Genomic DNA, 14,111 nt, shown 5'->3' with positions numbered 1-14,111 from the left:
TTCTTACTTGGTTTGCGCGAATTGAATCAACTAACAACCTCAGATTCGTACGCTGTTCCTATTTTGGCGACACTCCTTGATCATTTAGGCCAATTAAAATACATCAGTTCAGTTGATTTTGCAAAAGCTACTGGCAAAACCCTTTATACGAAGAGAGAAAGCCAAAAATGCCTTTTTCAATAACGAAATCCCCAAGTCGATGGCCTGCGGCTCAAATTGCAATGGTGTGCATTTTTCCTGTTTGCTGCTTGTATATTTTTATGATCTGTTTTAGAATTTTGTTCGGGTTTGGGAAACATTTAGCATATTTTTCAACAGAATTACGAAATCTTCTGTTCGAATAATTTACGTTTCAGTCCAGTCTAATTCCAAATCAAACAATACAACGTCATAGAATAATCAATCAATTTATTTTTTATTTATTTGAAATCATAAATTTAAATGTTATCTTTGTCTACAAAATCGTGATAAACATAAACCTATTTGAAATTTCGGGTTAAAGAAGGGATTCCAATTGTGATCCAATAAGAGCCGAATTGGTGCATCTTGGATGCGTCTGCAGAGCTTACACGTGTCTGGCATCGGCCGCCGAAAAAGGGGTTTGTGAAGCACGCTGCCGATCAATAGCAGCGCGTGATTTTCAGCTGCTGCAGGCGAGAGTGAAAGCAAAAAGCGAGCGCGAGAGTAGATGTGGGTGAAGTGCATTTCATTGACTAAAAAACTGGCAGCGTGGCCCAGGGTGAACGGCCGTTCTTGAGTATTGATTGCGAAGTTGCGCCGTTGCCAAGAATACAAGGCCAACGACCCTCAAAAACATCCCGAAAAGAGTGAACTTGTGGAGCGCTGGCGGGAGGGTACTTTTTATATTTCTTGCCACCGTCACAGCGCGTAATAATAAATGGCGATACCGCCCGCTGCTGTCGTCGGCCGACAACACACGCGGAAGCAAACCAGCCGCGGTTTTTTCACCCCGAGCAGCCACGCCTCCCCTATTTTTGGACGCGTTATCACGTGAAATAATAGACGGTGCACGAAACAAAAGGCGAACCTTGCTTTCTTCTCGCAGCTCTTGTTCTCCTGCCGCTGCTGACTATGACGCGAATTTGGCATCGACTCGTGCGCGCTCGCTTTTTTCGGCGCAAAGAGCACCGAAATCGAAGCCCTTCTTCACCCACCCGCGGTCCTTTGTGATTTGGCAACAGCCTCTACTTGCGTAATTCCTCTCGTGGGAGGGCCACTTTAAAAACGCGGCTCGATCGGCGAACCGCTCAATTTAGACTTTACCTAATTAAATTGGAATCTGTAAATCAAATAACCCTACCAGTTGAATTTTAACTCCAAGTTTAAAAACTTGAGTCTTAATTAAAACATCAATTTCCTCTCAACAAAAATAGATAAAAGAATTGTTGTCTCACATTGCTAAGGAATTGTCAGGAGTGTATTGGGCCCAAGCTCCTCTTCGGCCACTCGAGCCCCATTTTATTATCCGCTCGGTGGAGTTATTGGGAACCGGTGAGCTCATAGCCCACGGGATTTGCTGAACAATTTTTCTAAAAAAATATTTAAAAAGGAAAATTATTTACATCTTTGCACACAAAAAGCAAATTTTTTAATTCAATAAATTGTCTTGTATTTTGATTCAGACTTAACAGCTGATATTTTTCTGGTCTCTCTATTATCAATAAGCTCTGTCGACATTGTTATTCATTTTGTCATTTGTTAGCTCTTTGATGCCTTTGTCAGGTATTTCGTTTTTCGTGCAAACAAAGAGCCTTTTTGGTAGTTTTACAAGACAGAATGTTTGTAACAAGTAACAGAACAATTTAAGTTAACATACAAGAGGTAATGTTCTTTTCAATGCATTTGTGTATACATGTTGAGCGGAAAATCAATTTTTGAGTCGAGTCCAAGCCCCGCTATAGGGCAGACACTGTTCAGACAGCCTTCCAACACAAAAAGCCAAACCGTGCAACTTGTTGTTTCTGACTCTGCCGAAAGATGAACACAAAATTTCAAACATGAGTCAATTTCACAACTCGTTCAGTCAGTCAGTCATTGGAATATCATATCTGCTGCCTGCTGCCACTTTGCAGCAGTTCCTGTTCAAAAGGCTTTTCGCTCGCCACGCGTCATTTGCAGCAAAGTCAACCGTCCCCTTTGAGCGCAGAGGAAAATGTTTGAGTTTTCATGCTCCAATTTATGCACGGCCCCCAGATAATTGCGCTTTGTATTTTTGCATTTGGCTGTGGATTCAGTGACCTCAATTAGCACGTGTCGTGTCTCTCAGCCCAATCATTTCGCCACACACGCGTCTCTCTCTCTCTCTCTCGCAGCTCGTCGCCCCTCCGTCTATCACCAGTTCTAAATCAAGACGACGTAATTTTTTTTAAGTACTGATCTCTACTCTCAACGTCTGATCTAAAAACTCGGAGCGACTTACGATTTGCGGAAAGTGTGTTCAGACATTCCTATTTAACTTAGAAGTTGTACATATTTCTATATTTTTAAATGAGATGCACACAATATTTAATTGACTAAGATGGTTTTCAAATTAAATAAGACATGATTATTCACAGATGCCAGCAACTTCTTAGCGCTGTGTATTTTCTTTTCTGCATTGCAAGTTGTTGATGATATTTTCAAGCAAAATTTATTCATTGAGACTGATGACAAATTTACTACGCACTAACTGTATGTGCTAGCGAATATTTTCAGTAATGACAGTCAAAAGGCACTGATGATTTTTTACTTTGCATTAGGAGATATTTTTAAATTCTTTATTTGTGAAAGTAGTTCTTTCTCACACTTAAAGAGTGAACCTTTTTCGTAGGATTGTGTTCTCACACCTAACATTCTATCTTTCGTCATTTGGCATTTCGTGTATCTTGCAGAAATAGATTTCCCGGCGCGACCCAAGCGTCTGGCTGTTTCCTCTAGCGCCACTAAAGAAAAACAGAGCAGACAAACAGTCTCGCCTGCCGGCTGCTGGTTGTTACAATAAATTTGCCATTGTGTCTCAAGAGTCTCGCAGAGGTTCGCTTTAATAATGCAATCCTGGCACACACGCGCATGTGTGCGAAGGGAAAAATCGGAGACGCATAGGACATTTGAATAAAAAACGAAAGGAGCAATTAGTGTCTTGTTGTTATAAAAAGGAGAGAGATCCGACCTCGGCAAGGTCTGGCCCAGCACAGGAATCCGCTCGGCGACCCTGATTTCGGCTCACCTTGCTGATTCTCCTCTGTTGCTCGTTACTCTTTCGATTCAAGAAGCCGCCGCGGAACCGAAGGAAATGCTGCTGCAAAGGTCGAGAGAAAGAAAATTAAGGTGAAGCTCACCTTGTCGCTGCCAAGTTAAATGTCAAGATCGGCTCGCAAAGGTGCAAATACTGCTGCATGTCTCGTTCCTTTGAATCAATGTGTTATGTGTGAGTGTGCTGTCTCGATGGCTTTCGGCAGTCGGTGGCCAATGAATGTGCGCGAGTGTGTGTGTGTTTATTAGTCGCAACTCTAAAAGCTTCCACACGGCTCGCAACCTCGACCATGACATTAAGGCGTGAAACTCTGGAAGAGCCGATCGAGCCGCTGATTCTAGTCTAAGTGAGAGAGTTTTGCGCTTGCGGAAATGTCGGATTTCGTCTTTATTACAACCGTGTTGTAAAAAGAGGACTCGTCATCATAATATTATTCCTCACTTCCGCATCCTAAACGATAAAGTCGATTGATCCTTAAAATTGAATCAATTCGACTTATTTTAACTTATGAAATGTGTAGCATATTTATATATATTCTGGCACATATTAGCTTAAACAGGACGATGAATTCAGGAAATACAAATAGTTATAGTTCTTATTTTTATAAGTTCAGTTTTTGACAGTGCTCTCTCTGTACCGCAAATGGGAGTAGGACACACGTAATGGGAAAGTCTAATGATTTTTTCATCATGTTTATAGGTATTCGATTATTTTTGCGAAAATAATTCAAAATTGACAATTGTTTGTGCGGAAAACACGAATTTTCTCTGTAATTGAATCACCCTTTTTTATGAAAACTATATGTATTTGGATCACATAATTAGCAAAAAATTGCAGCAATGCTTAAATCGGGACCATTCTGTTTAAATAATACATACATTGGACTGCTTAAAGAAATTGCAATTCTGAAATTTTGGAAATTGCGGTAAGTGGATAAATATCATACGTCATGACTTTGGGACGGTGGAATCAGTGCCACGGTCTGTCGTCAAGCTTGACTGCATTTACTTTGCAAATATGCTCCTTGACTTTTTAGTTCGCGGACTGCTGATATACGATTTGCTTATCATAAATTAAATGATCTCCGCATTGACGCCCCCATAAATTATTTTTAGCATGTGTTGGTTGGGTCAAGCCACGGCGTGACAATATTTCTCCACCTTGAACAAAACGGATAGAAAACGTGACATTTAAAGAAAGTAGCTTAATGACCGATTCACCCTGCAATTTTCGAAAGTTTCTTCCAACAGAGGCATTGTAATCACAAGAAAAGAGTCGAACAAATCCTTTTCCCCCGAAAAACGTGAACAAAGAGCAGCTCTCTCTCTCTCTCTCACTCTAAACGAGGTCTGGCAAAGGGTGATCGGTGAATGTATAGTCGCCTCAGCGAGCGGGTGTTGAGACCGCGAGACAAAGTGTCCCAGGCGCGCGGATGCAGAATTTGGGGCGTCCCAGATGACCGCTTACTCAACCCCATCGCGGGCTAATTAGCGTGTGCGCTCCTCTCCTGGCTGCCGTTATAAATACTGCGGGGAGCAAAGACCGTGTGCGCGCTGACGTGCTCTGGCCACGTGACCCCTCGTCAGGGCTGCTCTCGCGAGTTGACCTACTAACAGCACCACCGACGAGGAAAAGAGCGCCCGCGACACCCACGCCGCGTGAGGATTCGCACCTCTTTGTACCTCCCCCTCGACCGTCTGTGACCTGATCTTGAGCTCCAACACTTGATATTTATGCATGAAAAGCGATCCGTTCGGTGGTAAAGTTTGATCCTTGAAGCAGAAGAGAAAGAGCACGCACGCTTGCCAAAAATCTGGTATCACATGTTGCTTTTGGCTTGTTGGTCTGGTGCAGAGTTTTCCACTCGCTTCTTGCGATGCAGTTACATCATTTTAAAATTAATTTCTTTATATTCTTTATTTTACGATTGATTTGATAGCTTTTAGGACTTTAAATTTAAGACAAACTAAATGGCTCTACATGTGTGGTAAATTTATTCTGGACGGTTGGCTAATAGTGAAAATTACATGAGGAAAAAACAACTGTACTGTACAGCAGTTATTTCTTCTCCGAAATTAACTTTTCATTATAATGGATGGTATATTTTTGAGCTGGTGAATTTTTCTGAGGGAAAGTTAAATCACAGAAAGGGCGACTGACGGTTTGGTGTCAGGGTAGGTTTACCCTGACGGAGGCTGTCGATAAATATTACTGCAACCGATAACTCAATGTGTCGACGAGGTGGCGTTCAGGGTGCTAAAGGGGATAGAAAGTTGGCAGGAGAAACTCAGTAAGAGATGAGATTCGAAGACGGACCAGAGCGGTACAGTCAGTTGAGTCAGTCGAGCCCTCTCTCTCCCCTCTCGCAATCATGAGTAGCCGACATGTAGCAGCGGACCAGCAACCAACAAATAACAAAAGTAAGTTAAATTCCCTACCTCGCACACCTTGCCAAAAATGAATCATACCAAAGGGACAGATAGAGACAATATTTTACGAGTCCTAGAGCCGAACGAGTAATTAAATGGGCCAGACGCCCCCCGTACCGTCGGCGATGGCCGGCTTGGCCCTACGAACTCGCCTTTCGCGCGGAGCAGCGTTACCCTGACATTTAGCTAGATTTCGTCACTCATATCCTTTTTTCGATTCTACTCAGATAAAAGTAAAGTTGAATTATTTCGACGATCGCTGATTTATAATTCTCTGCAGCTAATACTGCGGCTATGAAATTTGTTTTCGATTTAGCATTCGATGTGCTTGATCATGATAAACTCCTAGTCAAACTGGAGAATATTGGCATTCGTGGACCTGTCTTAAATCTGTTTAGAAGCTATTTAAATAATCGGAAATTCGTGGTAAAAATAAGCAAAGAGATTAGCGAGAAATGTGAGCTTGACCGCGGTGTACCCCAGGGGTCAAATCTGGGCCCAATTTTGTTTATTTTGTATATGAACGATCTGTTTCCGCTATTGAATAAGTGCTTTGTTAATATTTTTGCCGATGACATTGTGATACTGTACCCCCACAAAGATTTTGCGGTATTCCAGAGTGTAATTCAGTCTGAATTTAATATTGTTACTGAGTGGTGCCATGATAATGGTTTTTTAATTATCATGAAAAAGACCGTGTGTTTACTTTTTTGTCAACCGCGGCTGCGAGAAGACTGCCAGCTGCAAATAGTGTGCCATGATACAGACTGTATTCATAACTTTTGTATTGGTTGTAGCTGCAGGAAACTTTCGCAAGTGATTCAAACAAAGTATTTAGGTGTGCTAGTTGATCAAGAATTTAATTTTAAGGCTCATATTCAACATGTTTCTAAAAAACTTCGTAAAATTATTTGTGAATTTAATTATTTAAAGGCAAATATGCCTCACAGTGTGAGAAGGATCATGTATTTTTCTCTTGCTCACTCCTATTTAAATTATGGCATAACCGCATGGAGAGCTGTTAGCTTGACGCCTTTGTTGAACCTCCAAGAGAAAGTATTGTATAAGATGTGCTCTAAAAAATACCGACAAAAAGTGGAGGATTTCTTTCAATTTTGGAATGTATTGCCTGTTGACAAAATTTACCAACTGAATTTACTGAGTGTTAAATATTTTGATGGCGATTTTGGTGGTCAGAGAACACACCAGTATAATACTCGAATATTGCTTTCTGCCCCAGTTGTGGAACCAATGCATGTGAACAAATATTTTAACCGAACATCTGAATGTATCTTGCCAAGACTTTGGAACATGTTACCAAGTGAACTTAAAATTTAACTGACAAATGTGTTGTGAAGCGAAACATCAAAAAGTGGCTTATTAAAAACAGAATGGACTCTCAATGACGACACTGCATTAAAAAATAATTTATTGATGTAATTTGCACACTAATGTACTAAAATTATGCTGCCTTGTGTAGCAGAATAAGCACCAGCCGTTAATTCTCCGGAATTGGCTGGACTTCTGTAGCTTTCAAAATAAATATATTTCTTTAAAAAGGTACAGTTCTACTGATCTGCGGCCTGCGGGGCCAAAACAGCTGCTGTACAATATAAATGGATGTGTTATTTAATTTTACATCATAGAATTTTCTCTATTAACTAACCATCCAAAATTAATTTTTCCAAACAGAGTAGAGCCATTATGTTTCTCTTAAATTTATGCCTTGATTTTTTATTACATTTCCATCCAACCAAAGAATAACACATCGCACTGGTTAAAATATTTTTTTTGTCAATTTTATTCCCGTATATTTGACGGGTTTATTCCTGTTTTCAGTTATGACAAACACGACTTAACTTATTTTAGATACAGAAATATTACAGTTGGCTAGGAACACCTGGGGAACAAAATAGATCGTAAGAAGAGCTTTGGTAAAGATAGTTTATTGTATTTCTCCGTTCCACGCTGTCCATTTATATACACATGCCTTTCCTCCAAATTTTATAAATAACCTATATTACGTCGTAAAGATGTTTTGAGAAGCAAAAAGAATAATGGACCACCTACTTTACTTTGAAAAAGTTATCACTCTAAGTCACAAAATTTATCAATAATAATAACTTTCTCACCGCTGGAGTGCGATGTTATCCCTGCGATGTTGTCCCAAAGCTTAAACTATATTATATAGGTCATAAAAGGAATAAAAGGAAACAAATTCTGCACCCTACTGGAACTTTAAAGTCTGACAGATCATTATGAGGAAGATTAAGTAAGTACACAGCATCCAGCTCTGCATTAACTCTACAAGTAAAGAGATTCATGCGGAACCGATTGCTCCCACTGGGACTATATCACGCGAGACCTCCTGGTGTGAGTTCTTTTTTCAAGGTACAGAGTCAAGAGTGGTGAACGAATTTTCCCTTTCTTTCGAGTCAGTCCATTATGCGAGCAACTTACACGCGCTGCTATAGAAAGTGCTGGGTGTCCGTCCATCCGGCGGTCTCACACCATTCGTAAATATACACATACCGTCTCCTTATGCACATAACGCGCGCGCGTGTGTGTATATAGTCTCAGGAAGCTATTTTTTACCAGCAGCGAAGCCACTTTCCCTGCAGATCGGGTGTTGGTTGGAGAACTAGTCGGTCGCTGCATTTGCCCCGTCTACGATTTATTGCGAACACCTGATCAACCTGAATCGCGGGCATTGTCTCGGAGAACCCACTCGCGTTGTTTTATAAGCAAATGCGGACTAGCATGAAGGCATTGTTTTCCAACACACACACAATTATACCTGTCGTCGGGATTTTTATTAGGTGAATTCTTTATCAAACGCGTAGGTCGATCTGGGTCATGCACGGAAAATCAAGTGGGCTTGCCAACCGAGTTATTGAAAATGATCGCACAAACACACACGTAACTGCTGGAAAGTTGCGTGATGCGCTCCTTGGGGACAGCTATCAATGTCGAAGCAGCTTTCCTCTGTTACCGCAAGCACAAATTTAATTGAATCATACTAAAAATACTCTTTTCATTGGAATTGATTGGAGAATGGAAATGAATTCATGTAATTTGTTTACGCTGCTCTGCAAGCTAATCCTGTTTTATAAATTTCACCATTCAATCCTTTGGTAACATTTGATAAAAAAAATCTCGATATTCACTCTAGGAATGGTTCGTATCGTTTTTCTGGATATTGCAAGTTTCATAAAAACGGTCAAATCGAAGCACAAAAAATTGAATTAAAAACGCTAATAAATTCAACAATAGATCAATGCTTGAGAAAAATGTGAAGATTTTACTACGAGTAGGAAAATGTCGCGATTATTCAAACTTGACAATTTGAGTTGATGTTGATAATTAAAAATATTACAGAAGGCGAAATTATAATCTGCTAGGCACAACCTTCATTGAATGAATAATAATAATTGTTTGTTGGATGTAGCAACAAATTTTCTTTGCAATGTGAAGTAATTAAAATTGGACTATGGGCTATTGCATTCTATTTTAGGTATATTGTGCCCACTGCCCTGTTAAAGTGATGTTAATAATCCAATTTTACACATAAGCTGCCAAGGCCGAAAAGCCACGTTTACAGAAGCTTTACACTCATTGAGTTTTTTTAATGGATGTTGTAGCTCGCTGTTGAAAAGATGAGTTTGATAAACAGCTTTTTAAGGAGACAAAAATCCAGTCAATCGGTAGGGGGTAGTAAGCCACGCTCGCCCCTAAGAAAATATTCACGGTCAGTCTTTGTGCACATATGTATATGTGTCAGGGACTGGCGAGTATCACAATAGCCAGGCTTGCTGACGAGCCTTGCGATCAGCCTAAAAAGCTATAAAAACTAGAGCTTCCATTGATCCTGTAGAGAAGATCTTCCACGATTTTTTTTTGCCCTGACAGTACAATAGGAAATTTCCTCTTCTATCTCGGGGGTTTTCTAATGTTAAAATCTTTTTCATAAATTGCCATGTTGCAGCAACGTTTTTAAATTTTCATATTTATTGTTAGCGTCGGTAAAAGGTGTGCATTGCATCAAATGTTTGACCAAATTATCCTCCACTCTAAGACAATTTAAGTATTGAAAATTACTCCTCCAAAAACAAATATCGATGATAATTCCGGTTCTATATATGCACACTAGATTTTGATCACACAAGTTGTACAGGTATTTTAATTTAAAAAAGTATCTACCATTAACAAACAAATCCAGATTTCGACAATTTTCTCGAGAATTTACTCAGTTTTTTTTTGTTGATTTTGGTTACTCTCCCTCCAAGATTTATTTACAATTTAATATATCACTATGCCGATTTTCTCGGGAATTTTCATTACGGCCTGGAAGAAAATGTTCTTAATTAATTGTCTTTTTGCTCCTAAAAATAAGGAAAGCTGACAGGGTAGAGGAAAATTCCTGGATCCACTCTTTACAAGTCGAAAGTGAAGGGCCAGCAGAGACGCAAACACTCGTACGAAATAAATCCATTTGTGGATCAGACAGAGTTAAAGCACAGCTGATCCGATATATATCCGGCGTGACGCAGTATCACGCAGATTTTTTATCGTGGGCCGCACTCACTCGCACATCATCCAGCATCTCTCATGCTCTTCCTTTTAGAAAGTTATTACGCGCCCGCCTTAGTGCGCGAAGCTCTCGGTCTCACTCAGGTGAAGGAAAGGCCGCCTCTCTTTTCGAACGTAACAACTTTTAAAACGTTAGCGGCGCGGCGGCGGCGGTGGCGGCGGCCGGGGAAGGGGACCGAGACGTGGATCGGTGCTCGCCGCGCGCTTAGTTGTTGTCCTATAATCGTGGCGTGCACTCGACCCGCTCCTGCCACTCACTGGATTACTTTGCATGCCCGTGCGAACAGTGCATTTCGCCTGCCGGCCCACCACACAGCAGGCAGCAGTGTTTACGTTCGCCCGCCGACACACGGGTGGATGCACGTTTTGTTTGACTTGACCAAGTGTCGGAAAAGTGCCAGATGTGTGCAACTCACCCCTGACCTTTACACCCAGCAGTAAGTATAAAAATGCAAACATCGTCCCGCGAGCCAATTTTTTCCGGTCCTCGTGCGACAATATAGACACGAGACCTCAGAGAGTCAATAAAACATTTTTTTTCTTTTTACTTCGCACAGATGGAGAACTGTGTTTATTCCAAGTGAATTTCATTCTCCGTGCCTTAGTGACGTTTGCAAAAATCAAGAGCGTGCAGAATCACTTTTCACTTTCTTCGTCGAGCGCGCGTGCAGAAAATAGAAAGCTGGAACACGGCGAGAGAAAAATCGCAAGTGTTTGAGCAGCAGAAAAGAAAGTTGCCCAAAAGACCAGACGTCCTCACTCGGCATCGAGCGCGGATTTCCTCTTTTCTCGAACCGATTGACACTGACATTGAGTTTTTTGCGCGCGATAAAAATTATTGGCGATGCAATTAAGAGTGAAATTCGAGGCGAGCGATCACCTTGTCTTTTCGGCGAGAAAGGCAAGATCCTCGCCGTGTTTCCTGTCTCTCGTTTTTCCCGCGGCAGCCACGTTTTCGGTGGAGCCTTCGTCTCTCATGGCTCCTCGGCGCGAAGGTTGCTTTTCGGCCGCGCCAAAGGTGAAATACACCGAATAATCACAGTAAAGTTTTCGTGCGTACGTCCGGCTATCCGCGCGCAGCCAGCAGCTGTTTTTCATTGAGTCAGCCTTCGAATTAAGCCACCAGTGTGAATCACGCTCAGAGGATTTCAAAAGAAAGTAAAAGATCGAAAGAGGACGCACCGTTACTATCGACTTTTCCTTTCCTTTGGACCCGGCGGTCTGTCGAAGAAAGTGAATTTCAATACTTGAATGGATTGATAATCAGCATGCTGCTCGCGTTTCACCTGAATCGAATCAAACCGATAGACTTGTGTTGGCGTAGGAAGGGCGGCTCGAAAAACGACGGACGTCCTGGAAGCGGTCCCAAAGAACTGTTAAATTGTGCTATCTTATCGTGAAAAGAACCGTTTTGCGGACAATATTTTCAGGAAACAATGAGAACGATAATCGTAAAATTATCTCTTCGTCATAAACTGCATAAAATTAAAAAAAAATCTGGAAAATAATTATACGAAATTAAAAATTGAATTAAATAAGAGTCTGATTTTTTAACTAGTGACGCGTCTAGATGAGCCTGTGCTGTATTTTCGGCCAACCTTGTGCAATGAAAATTTTGGTTTCGATGCCAGAGTGCATTGAGCCCAGGCTTTTAAGGACAAGTTTTATTGATGTGTTTTGTTGCATGCTACGCAGAAAACGCAACAACAAGGACAGCCCATCCTAATTTCGACATGTTCTCAAACGATAAAACTTCCAGTCAAAATAGTATTCGCGTTGATCGTAGACATCGCGAGTAAATCAACATTATTATTATTCGTGTTTATTCTTGCAATAAAATATCATCTTTCAATTTAAATTTAAGAAAACCTGAATGGCTGGAAAATTAATTCTGGACGGTTACTGAAAATTCTCTCATTTTTGCATGAAATTGTTAATTTCACTCTTGATTGGGTTGCACAACCGTCGACTGAAAACAAAAACCCCGGGGGAGATGCTCACTGCACGTTGTTTGCATAAGAGAAGTGCATCGCGCCGGTTACAGATTGGAGGCGAGAGAGTATTACATAAAAAGACGGCACCGAACGAACGAACGAACAAGCTGGCTCGGCATCGCATATTCCGATTTTGTGCTTTGCAAAGTAATTACCTCGAGCGCGGACGTTCACCTCGGTTCGAGAAATGAGGGCATGGAGAGAAAGTTACAACGCGAGCCGGCCCGACGGACGAATCTAGCCTCCCCACCGAAGCGTGTGACGCGGCACAGCATATAATACCCCTTCGCCTCAGCCAGACTCGTCCCACCGGCCCGACTGTCTATATTGCTCCTCACGTAACACGCAGCGTCTGCCCAATTAGCCAGATCGGTGTTGTTGCGCCCGATTCCGAAATAATGCTGTGTTTGCCCTAAAGGGCCGAATTCGGCGTCTGGCCTCGTTTGCCCAGGGTGACACGAGACTCTTGGTGACGCTCGTTGGACAGAGTCAGTGACACCTTTTTGGCGCACGCTACCGATCGATTTTTGAAAAGAAAAAAAAACACGGGAAAATCCAGTTCCGTCCGCTGGCCTCGATTCCCACCACCAACCAGCAGGAAAATTAAGTCATAGCATTCATGATGATCAGCAAAAAAATCCTTGAAAAGAAAAAGAATAAAAATAAGTCTTCATTTTAAATATTTCATCTTCAGGGTTGGTTATCAAATTGATAATTTTTATGAATGTAAATGCTGTGAAGGTCAAGAAAAAATAGTAAATTGATGTGTAAATTTATTGGGATTGGAAATTTAACATAAATTTAGTTTTCTGATCTGTATTAGCTAATGCCTTCAAATATTAATTTTGTGGGCGCTGATTTTGAAAGCATAACTGAATAGGATTTATCAGATTGCTCTCATTAATTTAGCCAACAGCCCGACAGAAAAGGCGACAGTATGTATATTTCCCGGCGTCAACAACAACAGCGTCGGCCGTGCGTTGTATTTTCCAGAAAGAAGCACGCCGACGCGCCGGCGAGGAAAGCAAATTCGGCCCCGAAACGTGAACACGCGAGCTGGATTCGGCGCATTGGCAAAAACGATGAAGTCAGAGCAAGCGGGCACTTTATTTAGGCTACCATAAAAAAGGAGGGGGTGGGTCATAGACCTTTGATTAGTGAACTTGAAAGTAGGTCAGATGAGGAAAGTGATGGTGAACACACATACACACACACTCGCGATCACAAGGCCTTAGCATACAACCACTGCCGGACGGGCGGCGCTCGCGGTACCACTTATTTTTAAACCAGGTACAACAAAACCTCGGTTGCTCTTTGAAATGAAAACTAAGTTGGTGCACTGATTTTGGATTTATCTCCTGCTGCAATTTTAAAAAATGGAGTGCGGTGAGTTTCGAGCGATTTTTGTTGTTGTTTACCGCGCGTTAATAGATGAATTTTCCGAATTTTCTATTTCTCTCTGGAGGTTTGGGCTGCAATTAAAATCAACCTTTGATCAGCAATGAACACACAGGAGACATGAATAAGATTCGAAATTGTTATCATTTATAAAGTACACCACAAAACGAAAAAAATAATTTGAATGAATGATTTTTGAACAAAACAAAAAACATCACAGCGTTTAATTCGGAAAATTTGTGATTGAAAAATATTGGATTGAGTTTTAAACTTGTATTTGACAGCAGCTTAAACGTTGTAAACACCTGGGCGTCGACAGTTACAATTACTTTGCCACAAACGGTGAACAAATGTACGTACTGATAGTGCACTGTGATTGTTACCGCTGCTGTACATACATACAATCGTATACGCAAGAGTAAGAAAAGAGCCTGAAGGTCAGTCGCC

The 14,111-nt window shown here is 41.3% G+C and overlaps 1 protein-coding gene across 4 annotated transcripts in view; it reads left to right on the top strand.

Moving 5' to 3' along the window:
* The window catches only part of Hr4 (Hormone receptor 4), a 58,978-nt gene that overhangs the window by 33,101 nt on the left and 11,766 nt on the right, over window positions 1–14,111 (top strand). Inside the window, exon 1 of one of the 4 annotated variants that reach the window (XM_065490870.1) lies at window positions 10,466–10,709. The exons of 2 other annotated variants lie outside the window; for them this stretch is intronic. Coding sequence is in view for 1 of the 2 variants with exons in the window: in XM_065490869.1 (XP_065346941.1) it covers window positions 13,643–13,652 (10 nt within the window). In the remaining variant the exon portion in view is untranslated. Of the gene's footprint in view, window positions 1–10,465; window positions 10,710–13,627; window positions 13,653–14,111 lie in introns of those variants that run through there. One more of the 4 variants, XM_065490869.1, reaches the window with a different exon arrangement.

This window comes from Cloeon dipterum, chromosome 4, assembly GCF_949628265.1.
Source record: "Cloeon dipterum chromosome 4, ieCloDipt1.1, whole genome shotgun sequence".
Taxonomy (NCBI): domain Eukaryota; kingdom Metazoa; phylum Arthropoda; class Insecta; order Ephemeroptera; family Baetidae; genus Cloeon; species Cloeon dipterum.
Note: the sequence above shows the minus strand (reverse complement) of the source record. Positions and strands in the feature narration are given on the sequence as shown.